General features: G+C 44.1%; 4 protein-coding genes across 4 annotated transcripts; 2 read left to right on the top strand and 2 right to left on the bottom strand.

Moving 5' to 3' along the window:
* Positions 1 to 335: 335 nt before the first annotated feature.
* LOC110858407 (solute carrier organic anion transporter family member 74D) lies at positions 336 to 4,493 on the top strand. The gene is made up of 13 exons (XM_022107178.2): positions 336 to 1,023; positions 1,103 to 1,204; positions 1,292 to 1,645; positions 1,746 to 1,796; positions 1,907 to 2,251; positions 2,330 to 2,420; positions 2,746 to 2,767; positions 3,004 to 3,055; positions 3,138 to 3,227; positions 3,379 to 3,651; positions 3,732 to 3,867; positions 3,988 to 4,193; positions 4,271 to 4,493. The coding sequence occupies exons 1-13, from the start codon at positions 711 to 713 to the stop codon at positions 4,399 to 4,401; spliced, it is 2,166 nt and encodes a 721-aa protein (XP_021962870.1). The 5' UTR covers positions 336 to 710; the 3' UTR covers positions 4,402 to 4,493.
* A 333-nt stretch (positions 4,494 to 4,826) lies between these two features.
* LOC110858527 lies at positions 4,827 to 5,862 on the top strand. The gene is made up of 3 exons (XM_022107343.2): positions 4,827 to 4,973; positions 5,047 to 5,482; positions 5,588 to 5,862. The coding sequence occupies exons 1-3, from the start codon at positions 4,905 to 4,907 to the stop codon at positions 5,860 to 5,862; spliced, it is 780 nt and encodes a 259-aa protein (XP_021963035.2). The 5' UTR covers positions 4,827 to 4,904.
* A 2,190-nt stretch (positions 5,863 to 8,052) lies between these two features.
* LOC110858493 (polypeptide N-acetylgalactosaminyltransferase 13) lies at positions 8,053 to 14,069 on the bottom strand. The gene is made up of 11 exons (XM_022107296.2): positions 13,844 to 14,069; positions 13,333 to 13,761; positions 13,084 to 13,262; positions 12,658 to 13,002; positions 10,387 to 10,484; positions 10,189 to 10,300; positions 9,951 to 10,068; positions 9,689 to 9,874; positions 9,442 to 9,576; positions 9,238 to 9,345; positions 8,053 to 9,136 (listed from the first exon to the last, which is right to left on the bottom strand). The coding sequence occupies exons 2-11, from the start codon at positions 13,759 to 13,761 to the stop codon at positions 8,831 to 8,833; spliced, it is 2,016 nt and encodes a 671-aa protein (XP_021962988.1). The 5' UTR covers positions 13,844 to 14,069; the 3' UTR covers positions 8,053 to 8,830.
* Positions 14,070 to 14,438: 369 nt separating this feature from the next.
* LOC110858381 (periostin) lies at positions 14,439 to 18,577 on the bottom strand. The gene is made up of 15 exons (XM_022107146.2): positions 18,276 to 18,577; positions 18,091 to 18,166; positions 17,856 to 18,030; positions 17,693 to 17,768; positions 17,468 to 17,591; positions 17,221 to 17,380; positions 16,424 to 17,149; positions 16,221 to 16,364; positions 15,931 to 16,143; positions 15,672 to 15,844; positions 15,462 to 15,593; positions 15,201 to 15,386; positions 14,964 to 15,126; positions 14,707 to 14,888; positions 14,439 to 14,641 (listed from the first exon to the last, which is right to left on the bottom strand). Exons 1-15 carry the CDS (start codon positions 18,416 to 18,418, stop codon positions 14,522 to 14,524), a joined length of 2,793 nt encoding a protein of 930 aa, XP_021962838.1. The 5' UTR covers positions 18,419 to 18,577; the 3' UTR covers positions 14,439 to 14,521.
* Positions 18,578 to 19,042: the final 465 nt, after the last annotated feature.

Raw genomic sequence — 19,042 nt, 5'->3', positions numbered from 1 at the left:
GTTGGCCCTTATGTGATGAGGAGAGCACATATGTAACCTAACCCTATTGCTGTGAGGATGATGGCGGGTTACATAATACGGATAAGTCCTTTCACTTATCCATCCTCGTCGTGTCATCAGATCCCATTGATGAAAACATAACATGATGTTGACCACGCTACTTGGACGGATAACGAAAATACAAAACAAAATCACCATCACGGCGGAGATGTGTATATGTCCAGCAGGAGTGGGCCAAGAAAGCCCCTTTGTGTTGTGCACCTCTGAGCTTATCGTGGCGTGTGAATGACGGGTGGACAATGGGAATACGCGATAAGCTTGTCACCTGGTTCAGTCGCAATACACACGCTTCAAGCAGTAGCCAAGCTATCCCATGCCATATACACATACATATTTACATGCATACGTATTATCCATAGCACTCCTTGATTGTAGCCATTGACCAGAGAGAGAGACGCTCAATTCATTTGATAGCACTTCTTGCGTACTTATTACTAAAGGAAGAAATAAGCCATTCACGTGACCAAGAGTTGAGAATAAGACGAGGAGGACGACAAAGATAAATATCCATTCATTGTTTTACATGAGCAATAAGTTTTAAACATGAATTTTAAGCAAGTATCAACGTCGTGTTGAAATAAGTCAATTTTGAGAAGTTACATACTTAATAGTGCAAAGAAAGGGGAACGATTTCTACGAGTTATTTCGCAATGAATGTCCGAGAGAAAATAGCAGCTCGGAGCGAGCATCATCAGCCCAATGGTGTTGACGGTGAGGGTGAGAACGGTCACATGACCTACTTTGACCAGGACGGGAACAGACAAGAGGACGTGAATCTGGGGGAGGAGAACCGATGTGGGTTTGGGTGTTGCAGCCCCGACTGGATCCAAGGGCTGGCCTCCAAGAAGGCCTTCCTCGTAGTCTTCTCCTTCCTCTCGGTGATCCAAGGAATGACGTGGGCTTACTTCACGGCCACCATCACCACGCTCGAAAAACGCTTCAAAATCAGCTCACAAACGGCGGGTACACACTTTTACACAATTCGCCACTGACCGCATGCGCCAGACTAACCACAGAATCTGTTTGCTTCTGCTGTTTTCAGGAATTATAATGACAGGGAACGAAATTAGTCAAATTATGTTTGCCATTCTGCTGTCGTACTACGGTGGGCGAGGACATCGGCCAAGATGGATTGCGGTTGGAAGTAAGCATGCGTTATGATCACTAGCTCACAGGACTCTGACACCTTGTTGCGTCACTATTCTTACTAATCTTTCCCACTTTTCCGCAGTACTTTTCTCTGCCCTGAGCGCCTTCGTGCTCGCATCTCCCCACGCTTTCTACGGCCCGGGGTCCGATGCTCTGAGTTTGACGATGGAGTACGCCAAGGACTACGATCCCACGTGGGAGCCTCCCACCACCACCACCACCACGCCTTCCTCCCTCCTCCAAACCTTCACCAATGGCAGCGAGGTCCCGAAAGGGGGAGGAATGCTGACCAAGATTCAAGTTTGTCAGCTGGATGGTCGTGGAAATGGAAGGTCAGACTGTGACGCGGCAGACTCATCAAAAGTCCCCTTAGTGCTCATCTTCATTTCTCAGTTTATCATGGGGATTGGAGTCCTCCTGTTTTTCACTCTAGGCGGTGAGTTACCTAACCAAATTCAGCGTTTCCCATCATCAGTATGCTAAGTATGGGAGTAAGATACCGGAAAGATAGATTGAGCTGTGTGTGGTGTGCGCAGGGCCTTATTTGGACGACAACGTGGAAAAAACTCAAAGCCCAATGCTTTTCGGTGAGCGAGAGTGAAATATATTTTCCGACGAGGATTTTGCCATGTTGTGTGGGCGGTGTTATATACTTTCATATCATAAAATTACTCAACTGAATTTGCAACTTATGCAGGTGTGACGATGAGTTTGCGTCTCATCGGCCCCACGTTCGGTTTTTTGTTTGCTGGGATGTGTCTCAAGATCTACATCAGTCCCACGCTGACACCGATCGTGCAGTTGGGAGACCCTCGCTGGCTGGGGGCGTGGTGGTTGGGCTGGGTCGTTCTGGGCTCCATCATGACCTTGACGTCCTTCACGATTGCCATGTTTCCCCGTGAGCTGCCCAGTGCCGTGTTGAGAAGGAAACTGAAGGATAACATGAGAGGGAGTCAAGCCTCGCTGGCCAGAATTGGCTCACAAGTCGCGGTCTCCTCCACGGCGGAGGCAACGACAGAAAACGCAATACCAAAGTTTTCCGGTGAGTGGAAATTGGAAAATAAGGAATGATTAACACCTCAACTAATGCTTGTTCTTCTTCTGGCCTCCTCCGATGCAGAGATTCCGCACGCTGTCACTGTCCTGATGAAGAACAAGGTGAATCTCTTCAACAACTGCGCCGCTATATTTTACCTCTTCTCCGCCATCGGGTATGCAACGTATATCTCATCGCACGCATATCACTCCCTCATAAATAATTGCAACTACTCGGCATCAACAAAAACGGGACACTGCTCGCTCGATCTCTACATTCTTTATTACCAGACTTATTATGAGTTAAGCGTAATGACGACGTATAAATTGTGGCAAGAATTGACTTTGGACAACTAACGAGACAACACAACTAACGAGATTTTCCTATGCGCTCGACTTTCACAGTAGCACGACGTACTCATGCAAAATATGATGACGTGATCTGTATGAAAAATCTATATGATGGAAATATCTAATAAGTACGAATCCCTCCTATTCTAGATATTGGACCTTCATGCCGAAAGTACGATTTTGATCCATGCAATGATGACCTTCCCCACGGGCCATGACCCATGTTGTATGCATGTAGACTCACGTGCAATCAAGACCCAATTACACCAACACAACGTCAGAGGAACGCTGTAAAAATGTTCCGTTGCGTTTTGGTGGGCTGGTACGAAAGGTTGAGAACATGGGTCATGCTCGGCTGGATGGTCACCATTGCATGGGTCATGCTAACTTATCATCATGCCTTCAAAGTATCTGGAAACGGTGTTTATGCAAAATGTGGTCAACGCGTCCATCATTTCTGGTATGCACTTATCAAAGAGTGAGCGTGTGGCCAAGTGAGAATGTCCGTCCTTACCGTTCTGTTTTTTCTTCCTGGTGCGCAGGTATGATCAGTATCGCTTTCCAATCGATTGGCCTTCTCCTGAGCGGGTGGCTTATCTCCAAGTATCAACCCAGAGCGAGGTTGCTTGCCGGTAAGTCTGCATCACCATTTGCGGGTCTCCACACAGTGACAATTGTAATTTTCTTTTTCTGTGCGATCAGCAACTCGTAATGATAACCAGGTTATCATAACCTACCAAATGGTAATAACCAAATATATATAAATTAATGTCTCTACTCCAGGATGGAACGTCATCATTTCGCTCCTCTACGTCCTCGTCAAGATCTCCTTCACGCAAATGGGGTGTCACCAAGGGGCTCCGAATTTCGGGAGTCACAATGAGGAGACGGGCACCTGGAACTTGACCGTCGCATGCAACGCGGACTGCAACTGCAAGGCCAACAAGATTTCCCCCGTCTGTTGGAAGGAGAAGCAGACCATCTTCTATTCTGCTTGTCACGCGGGCTGCACCACGTTTCAGGATGGCGGCGTCTCCAACTGTTCTTGCATTGACGGTACGCACACGCATATGTAACAGGAAGCCTTAAATTGAAAGCCTATTCAGTAATGGTAAAATAATTACTTGGGTGAGCAGACCCCACGGCGATCCTAACACCCGGCACTTGCAACGAGGGATGTCTCACCATGTTCCTCATTTTCCTCGGAGTGAACGCTTTCATCAAGTTGATCGACTCTTCAGGTCGGATCGGAAACATGCTGGTCTCATACAGGTAATCAAACATGGGGTTTAAGAAGAGAACAGTAGTTTCTCGTCCACTTCACTGCTGAGCCTCTGCTTAAATAATTCAAGTGGAGTATGTGTAATAATACGGCGTTAAAAACTAATTTAGATGTGTGGAACCCAAGGACAAATCTCTGGCAATTGGGCTGAGCATTTTCCTCATCAGCGTGTTTGCCATGCTGCCGTCGCCGATCGTGTTTGGGAAACTGTTCGACTCGGTGTGCTTGGTGTGGGGGACGAAATGTGGGGCGCGGGGGAACTGCTGGTTGTACGACGGGGCGACGTTGCAGTATTGGTTCAACCTCACCGCAGCAGGTATGCATGCAACGACATGACGACGCCCATCGGAGAGTAATCCCACCTTTCTCATTACCATTTCACATCTTTTACAGCTTTCACGGGGATTGGAGCATTTTTCGACAGTCTGGTCTGGATATACGTCAAGGACCTGGATCTCTATGATGAAGATAAAAACCAACGCATCAGAGCAGAAAGTGCCAGAATTAAAGCGAATAAAAAATAAAATTTATCCTCCAATTACGTAATTATTAGTGAGTCCTAACGTTGCTCATGTAATATTTTGTAATAATAATAAAGTCCTAAATCGGAAATACTTTTGTTTTGTACTTTGGTGAATGAATGAATGAATTGCGTACACCACGTTGTGAGGTCATTTGTACAATATTAAGTACGGAGAGGATTGTTCTGAATGGCTAATATTTCAACATGAATGAAGTAAATAATGGCATGTCCTCTCCTTACGTCCGCATTTTGGCAAATAATGGGTCGTTAAAAGTAGCACATTAAATTAGTACAAAGAGAACCAAGGGTAGAATTTAACGCAAGTTATTGTTATGACTAACCGACCTACCAAATCGATTGATACTCAAGGTCTCACGGCCAACCGTCTCATTCTTCACACGTATCATACAGTAGCATTAAATTTGGCAAAAATTTAGTTAATCTATCGCGTCGAGGAGTTTTAAGAAAATTACGATCACGAAATCATACATATTCTAGAGAATAATGAACTGGTTACCACTTTTGCTGTCCTCTGTACTCTTGCTCCTCGTCGCAGCCAGCAGTGTCGTCCAGGTAAGTCAACTCCATGCAAATGACTATTCATTCTTGTAGCCACCACTGTGTGACCACGACGGGCATATTTTAGGTGAGGGCGGATGATGACGACGGGGCCATGGGGGCCAATGACATCAAATCCTGGTTCGACAAGTTCTTCAAGCCACAAAGCGCAGCGAATGCCTTCAAAGCATTTTTGAAAGAGAGCAGTAAAAAAATGGGCATGAACATCCCGGATGCTGACGAGGCGGAACAGGACAAAGGTGACGATGACAAGGCCAAGAAGGATGACGACAAGGATGACGACAAGAAAAAATCGTCGGAAGAGGTGCCCCTGCCCGCAAAGGTTTTCGTATTTTACGGCAAAACGTTTGGTTGCGCCAAATCGAAAATCTATCAAGAATTTGCCAAGAATTACAAGGCAGACTCGCTCCCCACCTCGGACGTGGAGGAGGAAGCAGATGACAAATGGTTGAGGAAGTTGACCAACAAACCAGTCGACGTGGACGACCCGAAGAAACCCTCAGGTGAGTAGCACAGTGACAGTGGGTGAGGGGGAGGGGGCACTATTTTCATGCTTGTGGTAAAATTAGAGGACTAATTTTTATGAACCATTATACGGCGACCCACAGTTGAAATTGAGGACGCAAAGAAAAAGCTGGCCAAATTGGGAAAGGATCAGATTGCCAAGCTAAACGAAGGGGAGTCGCAGATGCCGCTGGAGGGTCAAATATTTCTCCATTTCATTAAGTCCATGGGGTGCCAGGATGCCAAGTTTGAAGACTACAAGAAATTCAACGACCTGATGAAGGACCACATTGACAAGGCGAAGAAGAAGAACAAAAAGGTCACCCCTGCCTACGCTCTGGCAAAGGCCGACACCATTCTGCATGATGAATTTGAATAAAATTATTACTAAATTGGTGAACTTATTAATTCTCATCATCACGGTCAACTTTTATTCAGAAATTTTGTTAATTTGGTAATATTATGGTTTGGACTTTCTGATATTCGATTTTCTTTTTGATAGCTTTAGTGTTTGGGATGGTTTGTGCATGGAGGGTCGAGAGGGAGGGGGTGGAGATGGCAGGTTAGATGGAGGGGGTGGAGGTGGCAGTTTGGGTGGCAAACGTGGCGGGGGTAGATGTGGTGGCTCGGGCTCGGCGTGGCGTGTGGGTGGCGACGGTGGTGGTGGCTCTGGGGCTTCCTTAATTATCAGCCGTCCTTTCTCATCCACATCAATTTCGACAACTTGAGACGACGCCGTGGAGATTGTGGATGGGCGTTGGAGGGGAAGGTGGTGGTGTTTCTGGACGCTTTGGAGCGATATTTTGGGTTTGGCCCTGGCGTCCGTCTTTGTGCTGGCAACTTCTGAGTGTCTCCACGTGGATGAGGAAGCACTGGAGGGGGTCGTGCTCCTATAAGTTCAGAAAAAAAGAGCATAATGCATATTTATTAATGTGGGGGAGGTGTTGCAGCAGTTGCATGTCCGAAAATGTCAAGGTCAGATGAGAGACGCACGAGGACGACATTGAGACGGTGGACATGGTGCTAGTTGTCAGCTGGGAGGGTTTGGCATGTTCATGAACTAAATTAAAATTAGTCAGATTAGTCAAATAAACTGAAATGCATGGCTCTTCAGCGTATGCAAAGTGGCTGAACCTTCGGCGAAGGATCCAGATTTGGAGGGTGGGTGGGTTGCCTGGCGAGAACTGAAACAGCGTGGTAAGCTCCGCTGGAGCTTGGTTTTGAAGTCGTCTTGCCCCCATTCTGGGCCCCCGTCAGCATCATGCAGCAATTTGTAGCAGGCGTAGTAGCTACGGATTTTTAAGATGCAAACATTGTGCGAATCGTGATATGCTATGCATAAGCATGATTAAAATACTTTTAGCATAATAAAATCATCGACCCAAGTACCTGAACGTGACAGTGATGCCACTGAGTAGCGCTAAGCTGACCCAGCTGCCGTACAAAGTGTAGCTCAGATCTCGATATGCCAGCGGAGATTCCTTCTTCAGATCGGCAAATGTAGAATTGTGGAAACACCCCTGACACACAAATCGAGAACCTCCGCATTAAGTTCAGCATCACATTTTAACTTTATGCATGACCAGTCCCCACCCACCTTGATGTAGAAATGAAGAGTGTCGACCCTCACGTCCTCCACCAGTCGCGACTCGTTTATAAAAAATCCTCTGAAATTCCCACAGTCGACCTTCGCAAATTTAGTATTACCAACACAACACGAGTCCGGAATCCGCTCAACTCGGCCCGCCCTCCTCTTGTCTTTGGGAATATAGTCTTCAAAGCCATTGACTCCACAACAGGCCTGCGTAATCCAACAACAAGGAGCAATGTGAACATTCTGGTGACCAAATAAATATTGGCAATTGAAGTAAGTAGGATTGCCCTATTCGTGGGTATACACTGTCTTGCTGGAGTCTAGAGTAGATTCTGGGCACTCTGTTGGTGGCGTGGAAAAAGTTGGTGACATATTCCTCCATCTGGGCGTTGGTGGGGGCTTGATACCACTGGACCACGGCGGTGATGGAGAGGACAAACGAGACTGTGATGCCCGTGTAGATTAGGCCACAGCGGAAGCAGGTGAGCTGGTTTGGTGGGACAGTGAGGAAGTGGAGGATCAGAATCCCAGTGATGAGGTGAACCACGTTGGAGAAGAACATGATCAAATAGGCGTCAGCATGAGCCTTTGACACAGCTTCGTAATAGAGGGCGAGGAGGATAAAGCAGAGCGTGAATCCCAGCACGAGCAGGGTTATCAACAGGACAACAAATATCCCCTTTTGCCTCGGGTGGAAAAAATTATTCCAGAATTTGTCCCCCCAAATTGAACAGGATGTGCATTTCTTACAAAATTTTGGCCGCATTATTTTATAAATAATTAGTGTGAAAATTAAACTAATTAAACTAATTGTCGAATCCTTAAATCGAATCGTAGGTTCCGCGCCTGTTTTCGCCATTTTGCGCTGAGATTTGCTTGGAAACACATCTTTTTTACCCAGCGTGTAGACCTCTGCTGTTTTTCGAACTTATTCTTTGGGAAATAGCAAAAAATAGGAAAAAGAAGCAACGAATCTTTAAAATATTGATTGCAATTTATTTCATGAAATTATAATTCAGTCAACTTTGTTTATACCAATACGGTTGATATTTTTCGTAGTAAATATGCTTGGAAAACTTTAACAATGTAACTTACATGCACGCATTATATAAACAGAACAGTACTTTTCATCTCACTTGGCTTAAAAGTATAATTGATTAATGCACAGTATGACTAAAAGTGAATAGGCCGTCAGTCAGACACACTGACACTAAAGGACGACCCTGGAAGTCCACTCTAACTTATAACTTTTACGGAATAAATATATACTAATATGTATTTAGCTTGTATCATACAAGTTGTATGTTATAAATATTGAGCTGTCAACTATATCTGGAGGACAATAACAATCTTATTTTTAAGTTCTATGCAATGGAATGTGTATCAAATCCTACAAAATGTCCAGTAGGAGACTTCATATTAATATCGTATGTTAAATTAACCTCTCAGTTTAACAATCTGACAAAGTGACAACCATTAAACAACAGAAAGGCAAAAGGTACTATTTCTTCTTTTGGTTCTCAATATTGAATAATTATTTATCTAGACGCTATCAGTTAACAACAGAAAATGACTTAAGGGACTAGGAGAATTGCTTGAAAAACTCATCGTATCGCACTCTTGAGTGCTCTATTAAGTATTTATACATGTATTTAGTACTAAAACGTAAATCACAACGATGATTGGAATCTCTGAAAAATTGGAATACTGACTGAATCCCGTAGTAAATAATTATTTCAGCACTTTCATTATGTTATGTAGGGTCGTCGTCGTTATCGTTTTCCACTCCAGGGATGAAATGTGTGTCGTACTTGTCGAATGACCATTTTTGCTCTGATCCGCCACTGCATTTAGCCAAAGTAGGAACGTATTTATCTCCTTCTCGCTCCACGGTGAGGCACTTGTTGCTCCGTTGGCTGACTAACTCTCCAGTAGCTCGAAGCTCCCAAAGGTCATCGGAACGGAGGTGGTCACACTGAACCATCTGAACCTTTGTCCCGGTGGCAGATGCACATTCTGCCTCACGTCGCAGCTCTCCTTTGTTGCTGAGCATGAAGGTCTAGATACATGTCACGAATAAGAACAAGAAGGATAAATGTGATGATTATTTAATTATTTGCAAATTATTAAAAACAAATAACGACGAGTCTTATTTATTACCTGGCTCGGGTAGAGTTTGGAATGGCAAGGATATAGGGCAAGTTCATACTCTTCAGATTCGGAATGCTGCATATTATCAAAACACTGGTTCGTCTTTTCATTCTTCACCTGCGAAACGTGTACAAACAAAAAATTGCTGGAATATATGTATTTATGAATGTAGAGTATTGTTTACAGCCGGACTGGAAGTAAGTAAATATGCACCTGTCCGTAATCACTACTTCCAAACATCATTTGAAATTTTTCCTTGTAAATGTGGTCCAAAAACCATTTGAAGCTTTTGCATTTCAACCGTTTCCTAAAATCGTGGCGTTTAGTGACATCTCCATATTTTGCATGCTAGAAATGACATTCAAAGTTAAGTGCTGCAAAATATAACCTTTTGAAGCTTATTCTAACTTAAAGTTAAGTCTAACTCACTAAGCACATTTTTTTAAATAAAGAATCTCACCTTGAGCTCTTGCCTATGATTATAAAACAATTCTTTGTATTCGTCCATCCATACTTCGGCAAGTCGGGCCGTATTGAGACCGTGAGAGTCGACATTATTGGGAAACGAGTATGGATGAAAGTTTCTGAAAATATGACCAACTCGAGAGCACGGCACGATTTCGACACTGCCGCCGCATTGCCAGATCTACAATTAATCAGAGAGAAAATTACACTACCTGAAAAAGTAAGGGGTATTCCTTATATGGTATTGGTCTTATTACTCTGAAGGACATTTCCAAGTTTTCTCCACCCCACAACTGCATATCTGAATCGTACGAGCCAACTTCCCAAAAGTAACTTCGTTCTATGGCAAACAAGCCTCCGGCCATTGTGGGGCTCCTACGAGAGACAAACGGATGGGATCCCATTATTTTTAATTCCATAAATATAGTCAATGTTTTTTTACTTCTACTTTTACTCTAGTACCCTGGGTGGGATCTATACATGCGTATGTATTACCTTGTTGGGGAATGGTGATGTTTTTTACGCTCAGCCTCATAGTTTGGAATGTTAATCCAAGTGAAGTGTCCAGACCAGGTGAAGCCACCAATTTGAAAAAATTCCCCATTCCCTAAATGCGGTATATGTAATTACACTTATGTGTATCTGAATTCTGAACAACTCCCGACCTGTAAAATTGTTAATAGAGAAACATACCGTGATAATATTCCATTGTTTTGTCATCAATAACATCGATAATGGGACACACGACGGCTTTCCTGTCCTCCTTAATGCGAGCCAGGAGTGGTTCAGCCCTGAAAATTCAGAATACAATATAGCGTTGATGACTATTGTACATTGTAAGGTGAATAGTAAAGCAAGGTGGATAGTAAAATGCGATAATTCATCATTATGTATGCAGTCAGTCACATTCCACACACTCGCACATACCCACCGCCACCAGGCCACCACACACGAGCAGACGTTGCATTATACTCAGGGTTCGGAAAAACCCAGGGTTTTATTCAAAAAGTAACGACCCAGGGGTTTTAATGGGTTTTTTGGGTTTTATGGGTTTTATTGGGTTTTATTAGGTTTTACATAAGTAATACATTGAACAACAATTTTCACAACTATTGCAATCCAATTTCAGTTAATATGCAAATTCTCCTTGTCCATGTTAGAATTTGTATCCGTTTCGAAAGGGTCCTATTTAACTGATCATAGTTTAATACTTTATGAGACCATAATTACATATATTACCTTTTTCTCGAATACTTCCTCTCATCATAATGAAATCAAAGTTGTTTAAAGGTTTTTAAAATTTAATGTTTCAATGCGATCTTAACGTGTATTGTCAATTCTGGAAAAAATCGAGTACTTATGAACAACGAAAGCACAACGCACGTATGTATTACGATCGAGAATATAATAAGTGCTTTTTACAGATATACTATTTTGCTCATAATAAAGTACTTCGTTGTCCATAAGAACTCGATTTTTCAAGAGGTGATATTATATCACCGTGATAATTAAGATCGGTTTGAAACATTTTAAAAAACTAAATTAAAAAACACTATAGTATTTTGTTTAATTTATTCGCTGAGATGAGAGGAAGTATTCGGGAAAAAAAGTATTAATTATGATCGCAAAATGTATTAAATTATGTATGATCAGTTAAACATACCTCGTTCCCAAATTATTTTTGTGTATTTTTTGTCACTTGAAACCTGTAATGGTAAGGGATGTCCCTGATTTATTCCTGGTTTTCAAAACTTACAGTATTAATCAAATAAACTACTTAGCTGCCATCAAACAACTTCGACTAATGTATGACAGCTGTTTTCAGCTTTTAGAATATAGTTTTAAGCTAAAACGCAGTTAAAACCCATTAAAACCCAAATAAAACCCATTTAACATGGTAAAACCCGTTGGGTTTTATTCATTAACAACCCATTAAAACCCATTAGGGGCCGTCCATAAATTACGTAACGCAAGAGGGGGGGAGGGGGGGTCATGGGAAGTGCGTTACGAATTGTTATGAAGGGGGTGGGGGGTATAAAAAATTTGTTACGTAACACATTTTATAAACTGGACTAAAATTCGCCAAATATGATACGCCGAGCATATTGAATTCATGTCATCCAAAAGGTTTCAGTGTACGCATGTAGTAAATATACATTTTTCATTAGTTTTCCAGGTGTAAATTGAGAAAAGGTTGCATTACAGTGGGGAATTTTAGGGCGGAACCGGTCAAGGAAGGGGGGGGGGGGGTAACGAGTCCATCGTTCGTTCTGTTACCAAGAAATATACGAAAAAATCTAGTTTATTTTTACATAGATATGTACAACCAGATCAATTCATTTGCAAAAGTTTGCGGTCAAACTTTGACCTTAAATATCTCAAAATGGAGTAACCGAAATGATCTGGTTGTATAAGTAAAAATAAACTGGATTTTTGGCTCTATTTTGTGGTAACAGAATGAGCGATACCCCCCTTTCCTTTCATCGGTGCCGCCCCAAAATTCCGCACAATGCATTGCGAGTGCTAAGTAAATCATCTGCGGTGAAATCAAATTTATGTTACGTTACGAAGGGGGAGGGGGGGTAGTCGAGAAGCGTTACGATGCCGTTACGAGGGGGGAGGGGGGGTCTAAAAAATGACGATTTTTGCGTTACGTAATTTATGGACGGCCCCTTAAAACCCAAAAAACCCAACCCAATAAAACCCTGGGTCGGAATACCCTGATTATACTTTTTTATCCCATTCTAGTCATTTAACTCCGCAGTGACGAGGCCTGACTTCTCGTCATGTAGTAAGAAAAAAATGATATTGCCAACTCAACCAGGCAGTAGTGGCAAGTATTATGAAATGGGCGGAAATGTCATTCATTCACCATGCTCCCGCTTTTCAACACCACCCAGAATTACATTGTACGCTAAAATTTAACGAAATTCGCCTCACTTAACGGTTGCGTTGCTTACTTACCATCCTTCAATTGCTTCGCAGTGAGCATCTAAAAAGAGCAACACCTTCCCAATGGCTAAATGTGCTCCGATCATCCTGGCTCGGATAAGACCCGAACGTTTAGCCAGCCGAACGAGCCTTATCTTTGCGATGGGGAATTTTGTGGCGATATATCTTTCCAGCTTTCCCTTCAGGTCGCGATGATCACTATAATCATCAACCATAATGATTTCCTTCAAGAGGTGGGAGGGAGTCCGATTAATGACGCTGTGCAGCGTACGAACAAGACTGGTGAAGGCTTCATTCGTAAAGATGATGACGATACTCATATCCGGAAGAGAATGTGGGTAGACTTCTTCCTTGCAACTGGAATATTTCATGCACATTTACATATAGAAGATGGGGACTATTATTAGTTCATTAGAAGAAATCAAATAATAAGCTTACGCTGGCTCTCTTGTGTCCGGAGTAGAACGATTTGGCGAAATCATTTCACTCAAAAGTCGATTGAATGCTTCTTTCTTCATAATTTCTTTAGCTACGTCTTCCTGATAAGATGGCACGGCTGCCTTCTCCCCACGCTCACCAAGACCAACCTTCACTCTAGAGAGGTCATCTTTAATCTCCTACGCATAGCATCAAGGAGAAATAATCGTCAGCACATATTAGTTTTGAACAGAAGTTGTGTTTTCTTACCTCGTCATAATCGTTGTGCAGCACGAGTCGAATAGGAAGAAGATCGACCTCGCTAAACTCAAAGTCTCGAAGGACGGGAACTAGAAATTCGTCCCTGTTCTCTTTTCGTGCTTGGACCCGTAGGGAAAGAATTTGAGCCGAGATCGTGCCAGGGTGGTCGTCCCCAGTGGACGTGTCAACTACCGCCTCCGCATCGTGTTGTAATGCCAGATGGTCTGCCTCCTGGTAACCGAACCGTCCAGGAAACACGATTCGATTGCTGTTGTAATCATCACTTTTATCGGCACCATCAACACCACCACCGTTGCTGTAACTTGGCCTCTGACGACTCCAGAGAATGAAGATAATTAAACAAAGACTAAATGTGGATAGTACGAAGAAAAGTCGACGTCGGCGACGGACAAAATAGTTGCACACGTTGGTCAGCATCTACACGGACAAAGGGCAATTAAAATGATTATTTTTCGGATAATCTTACAATTTAGTTGCGAGAAGAACTCTGAAAACCAACCTGACTATTAAACTGCTACGTATCGATGGGGGAAGTTATCACAAGAGTGGTGGCAAGAGGATGAGGGGGTGTGCAGAGGGAGTGGTTGCGACCATCACCCTCACGGTCAGCTTTGTCGTGGACGAAATTGCAGACACGACATGGGCATAAAAATAAAGTGTGTTTGCAGCTGTGACAGATCAGATTCCACCTCAGCTCTCGCTACTGAATGAATAAAGTAAAGTCGTCATACGTACATGAACACAACTTTTACACCAGAAAGTGGCTCAACCACATTTCCAAATTCCAAAGTCGGGGCAAACTCGACCCACGCAGCTCATGCACAGAAGAAAACATTTCTTGAGCTTGGTTAACATCAGCCTTATCAGATCAACGACGGGAGAAAGTCGAATAATTCTGCCATTGTCATTGTCTTTGCCATACTTCCGTTTCTGCCATTTTATTGCACAATTGACCCAGGTGATGGTGAATGACAGATTACGAGCTTACTGAGGATGAGTACCGACATCTCATATGTAATTCCCACGCCCAACCGGTTTCTTATACAGTACTCGCTTCCTCCTCTTGTGAAGAATGAATGCACGATGTATTCGAGTCTCTTATTAATCTTCTCTTTATTATGTAAGGTTAAACACGACCACTATTTCCATCTTTTGAACAGACAAATCAATGAATAGTCTAAAGTCTTAAAAAGAAAAGCTCCACGTCCAGGCTGTCTCGTCCTCCGAGCGTCGTGGGGCTGCTTCTGCTCATGCTGCGATCTGGTTCAGGCGTCGGTAAGGTTGGTCTGACCATCACCTGTTGCGGACATGAACATTGCCTATACAAATTACAACAATAATTCATATATGCATAAGGTGCACCTTATCCACCGTGTGAATGATTCCATTTGAAGCGATCAGGTCACAGGTAGTGACGAGCCCATTTCCAAACACAACCTGGCCTCTTGGATCGCGGTAGACGGGAACGTTGATTTCGCCCAGGGTGGCAACCCTCTTGTACACAAAGTAGAGGCGTGTTGGCACACCAGCGCAGCAAAGCGAGTCTAACATAGCAGCAGCAACGGTCAAGTTATATTTGAAGAATTCCAAGGATTTTTATCGTGTCAATTAATTGTTACCAGAAGTGATGTGCCGCTTGAGGACACGAGCCGCCTCGTCACGATTGTTCAAAATTAATGCAAGCTGCTGCTGGGGAAGGGCTTGGAACGCGGCGTCGCTGGGGACGAACAGGGTGTGAAATGATGTTTTAGACCGCAGAGTACGGAACAATTCTTCATTTTCCTATCGTGTGTAAGGTAGTGTGTGAGGAACCAACGATATGAAGTTATCATCACGTGAGGTAGTTTACAACTTACGGAAAGGAGTCGGCTAAAAATGGAGAAATTCGAGTTTGCCTTGAGACTGGCAACAATGTCGAGGGTGAGCGAGGTCGGGGAGAGGACGCGGTCAATCGAGTGGGCCACACCTCCACATCCAACAATGTTGGTCCTCGTCAGGACAGCGCAAGATGCAGTCGTCGTCACGTCCGAGCCAAGGGGAAACTGGACAGCGGATTTTATTTCAGTGCGGGTATTGCGAGTGCATGAGTTATATTTAACTTGTCATAATTTGCATACGGAGGAGTACAGATTGATCCGAATTGACGAAACATTGGTTAGCAAAGCACTGGGGAGGAGTTCTTGGTGGGAAAAGTGACACGCTCGAATTTCCGGTGATGCGACATGATATCTGAGCACATTTCGTAGTTTCTGGAAATATGAATCACGTGTAAAAATAATTATTTAAAGTACGTAAAAAAATGTCAAACTGCTTGTCGCCCTCATCACCTCATCATTATTGCGAATCTCCGGAGACAGTGCAGCAAAAGCCGTGTCACTTGGGACGAAGAGGGTCACATTGTTGCAACCATCAAATTCTGAGATAAGCCCCAGCCTCCGAATTTCTTGTGAAAAGGAGCGGAATCCTTCCTGCTCAGAGAGAACCTCACTCATCGGCTTATCTGCACACAAACAGAGAGATGCAGGGTTATCTTTTTCTAAGGCTTATATGTATACATGTGCTAATCAGTATTGCCAGGCCATGTACCGTTGTTGGAGAGCAGAACAGCGTCAATGATGTGCACCACACCGTTCGTGGTAACAATGTCTCGGACAATGATTTGAGATCCGTTGATGAAGAGTTTGTCTCCCGGGGCGCGTTCCACGTCGAGCAGGTCGTGCTCAATCGTCCTCACCTGGCCCGTCGCGTGGATGATGCTGGCGCAGAAGGTGATGGGTACGAGATGTCGGGACAGAATCCCTGAATGTACGGACGTAAGGTTCTATTTTATTCCGAGTCGTTCATTCATAGTCATTTTATCATCATAACATTCTCACGCTTGAGACAGGAGTCTCCGTTCCGTAGTTTAATCATAAGTGCAGGCCCAACTTTGTCCAGAGCAGCGTTTGTGGGCGCAAATAAGGTCAAGTGCTGGTTCTTGTCACGAATTAGGGCGGATATTTCCTTGGAAGAGATCACCACTATGCATATAAATTACACATCAGTGGTGAAAACGTAAGCTAATGGATTGAATGCTCACGCGAGTTCCAGACTGATAGCTCGGACCGAGTGGACAGGACGTCGTAAATACTTTGGACAACCGGAGTGATAAGTTTATCCACCACGTGCAACATCCCATTCGTGCAGCGATTGTTGGAAGAGATAAGCCGAGCACAGTTTACAGTTCTCACCGTTTCTGCTCCCACTGACCACGTGTTGAGGCGCAGGACTCCACCACGTGCAGAATTCTCACCACCTCCTCCCCCACTCTTTTCACTGTAAATGACCTTCTCATCCACAAAATCGTCCGTGCTCAGCACGCCGGAGACGAAATGGTTGAGCAGCGTGTCTGCCAAAGACGTCTCAGGCTCCGAAGGCTCCAACACCATGTTGCTGTCCAGCTTTTTGACAACGAACAAATCGTCGTCATCAAAGGTGACCTCTTGTGCTGCACCCAGTTCGTCGAAGGGGACAGGATACATTTCATTGTTGTCAGTGGGACGACGTCTCACATTCCTCCCGGCTGGGACATTGTTAGGGTGACGTAGAATGTTGCGGGGGAGTCGACGTGGGTGGGGGGACGTGGAAAGCGGAAGGAAGTGGTTCGAGGAGGAACGAAGCACCGCGTCGTTGTTAGGCATGAAAATGGTGAGATTCTCCCCTCTTCCGGTCAGCCTCTCCTCCAAACCGGTGACGCTGCGGACGAGGCGGAGAAATTCCGACCCTCCGAGTTGCTCAATCGTCTCGACAATATTCTTGTGATGGCCTGAAAATTGTGCAGCTGCATGAAAATATTTTGTGATATTATTGGGCAGTGTTGTATGTCGTTGCCGCTACCTCGTGTGCACCCAGATTTGGCCGAGTCCAACGCATACCCATTGCAACACTCGTAAACGGTGCTAATAGTTTTTATGATGAGAGGTCCGTAGAGACGTGTTGTGCAAGCGTAGCGAGTGTCCAAGTTCTCGCAAGAGGAGAACTGCATGTGGAAGGCGTGCTGAATTTGATTTGATTATCCATAAAAGCTCAATTACTGTGCAACCCCATTTACATAAATGTGCGTTGGAATATCCTAGTAATTCACCTCTCTGTTGACACCTCCGCCCCTTCTCCTCGTCATGTCGGAGGACGAGGTTTGTCCGGGAATCGCTTCTCCACCTGAAGTGGAGCTCTCCTCCGTCTCTTCTCGCTTGATGCAGACGTTCGACCTGTGCAACAATGGTCAGATTATCAATATTTGCACAATAATAATTTGTCTAGAAATGTTTAAATGCGTATGCCTTCTTATTTAGTTAGTAGTAAACCTCACCCCTTCCACCACTCCTGAGGTGGATACAGCATCTGCCACCAGGGTTGTTGGTCACCAAGCTGGTTTTCGCCTATCCCTGCAGCAGAGAAACAAACAGTCGCGCCCAGTGAGCAGTGTACGAGGTCAAGAACTAAATAGCAATGTTCCGAGTTGGAGGACCTACTTGGGAGCTGGGCGTAGAGGTTGGAAAAGTCTGGGACTACCAAGTCATCATTCTCATCGTCCTGCTCCACCGCTTCCGAAGGTCGAGGTGGTGGGTGGGAGGCCCAAAGGTTGTGATAATGCTCACCCGACGTGGCCATGAGGTCCTCGTCGGGACCAAGGGCAGGAAACATTGCCTGCAAGTTGAAAATCGTCAACGGCTGGGCTCAAGGAAGACAAAACATGCACTGACAGACCTCCAAGTCGACGTGATGACGAAGTGGCGACCTGTCCTGTTCGTCTGAGGAGTCTCGAATCCGTCCCGTGATGACGCTAGAAAATAATGGAGGAATTAAACTAAACTACACTTAATTTAATTCTTAGTTTAATTCCTTAAAACTAAACTACAATTAGCAGTCGTTCGAATCTGCTGCTGACCCACCTGAACGGAGTGAACGCCTCCGAACTCTCATCACTGCTACTGTCCGACTCTCCCCCCTTGTCATTTTTCTGGTCACTGAGCCAGTTGGCCCTGACCCCCACGAAAAGGGTACACAACAAGAGAATCCAGTCTGACTTCTTCATTTTTGCTAATCCTAAGTGCTTGCCTTGTCTGTGAGCCGTCAAACGAGTGCCACGAGTAGACTTGAGAATCTCGAGATTACTCAGTCAGTAGTAGAGTTGAGTTGGTAATACGAGGTAATATTCGTATGACATGTTATTATTATGATTTTGCTCTCGTCCTGTTTTTGAGACTCTTGAGAGGAGCAAGTAGCTCGATGGGGGCTAATTAAAGTTAATCGGGATGAAGCTCATCAATGCAATTCTGCAGAGTGTCAGTCATATCGTAGTGCTAAATTAGTAAAATATTGACCAGCTACTGCGAAGATGATAACCTTTGCCTCGCATCATGCACAGCATCTCGTTTTATTTGGGTGCATCGGATCAGCCAGATTCTCCCAACTCCATTAACTGGGCTACAAATATTGTTCAACTGGACAACAATATATGCAAAAATGCTGTCTGCTCGTTACGACAATATTTTGTATGGTGGACTTTTATTTTGTACACAAATATAATTTATTAACGCTAATGAGCACGGTTAATTTGTATGGGTACAAATAAACTTTTTATTATGTAGTGAAATGTTGAAGCTAATTATTTAGTTAATTGGGATTCTTCTTGCGGATATGTACATATAAAATTGGA

Source organism: Folsomia candida, unplaced genomic scaffold, assembly GCF_002217175.1.
Source record: "Folsomia candida strain VU population unplaced genomic scaffold, ASM221717v1 Fcan01_Sc021, whole genome shotgun sequence".
Classification (NCBI taxonomy): domain Eukaryota; kingdom Metazoa; phylum Arthropoda; class Collembola; order Entomobryomorpha; family Isotomidae; genus Folsomia; species Folsomia candida.
This window is presented reverse-complemented; position numbering and strand designations above follow the sequence as displayed.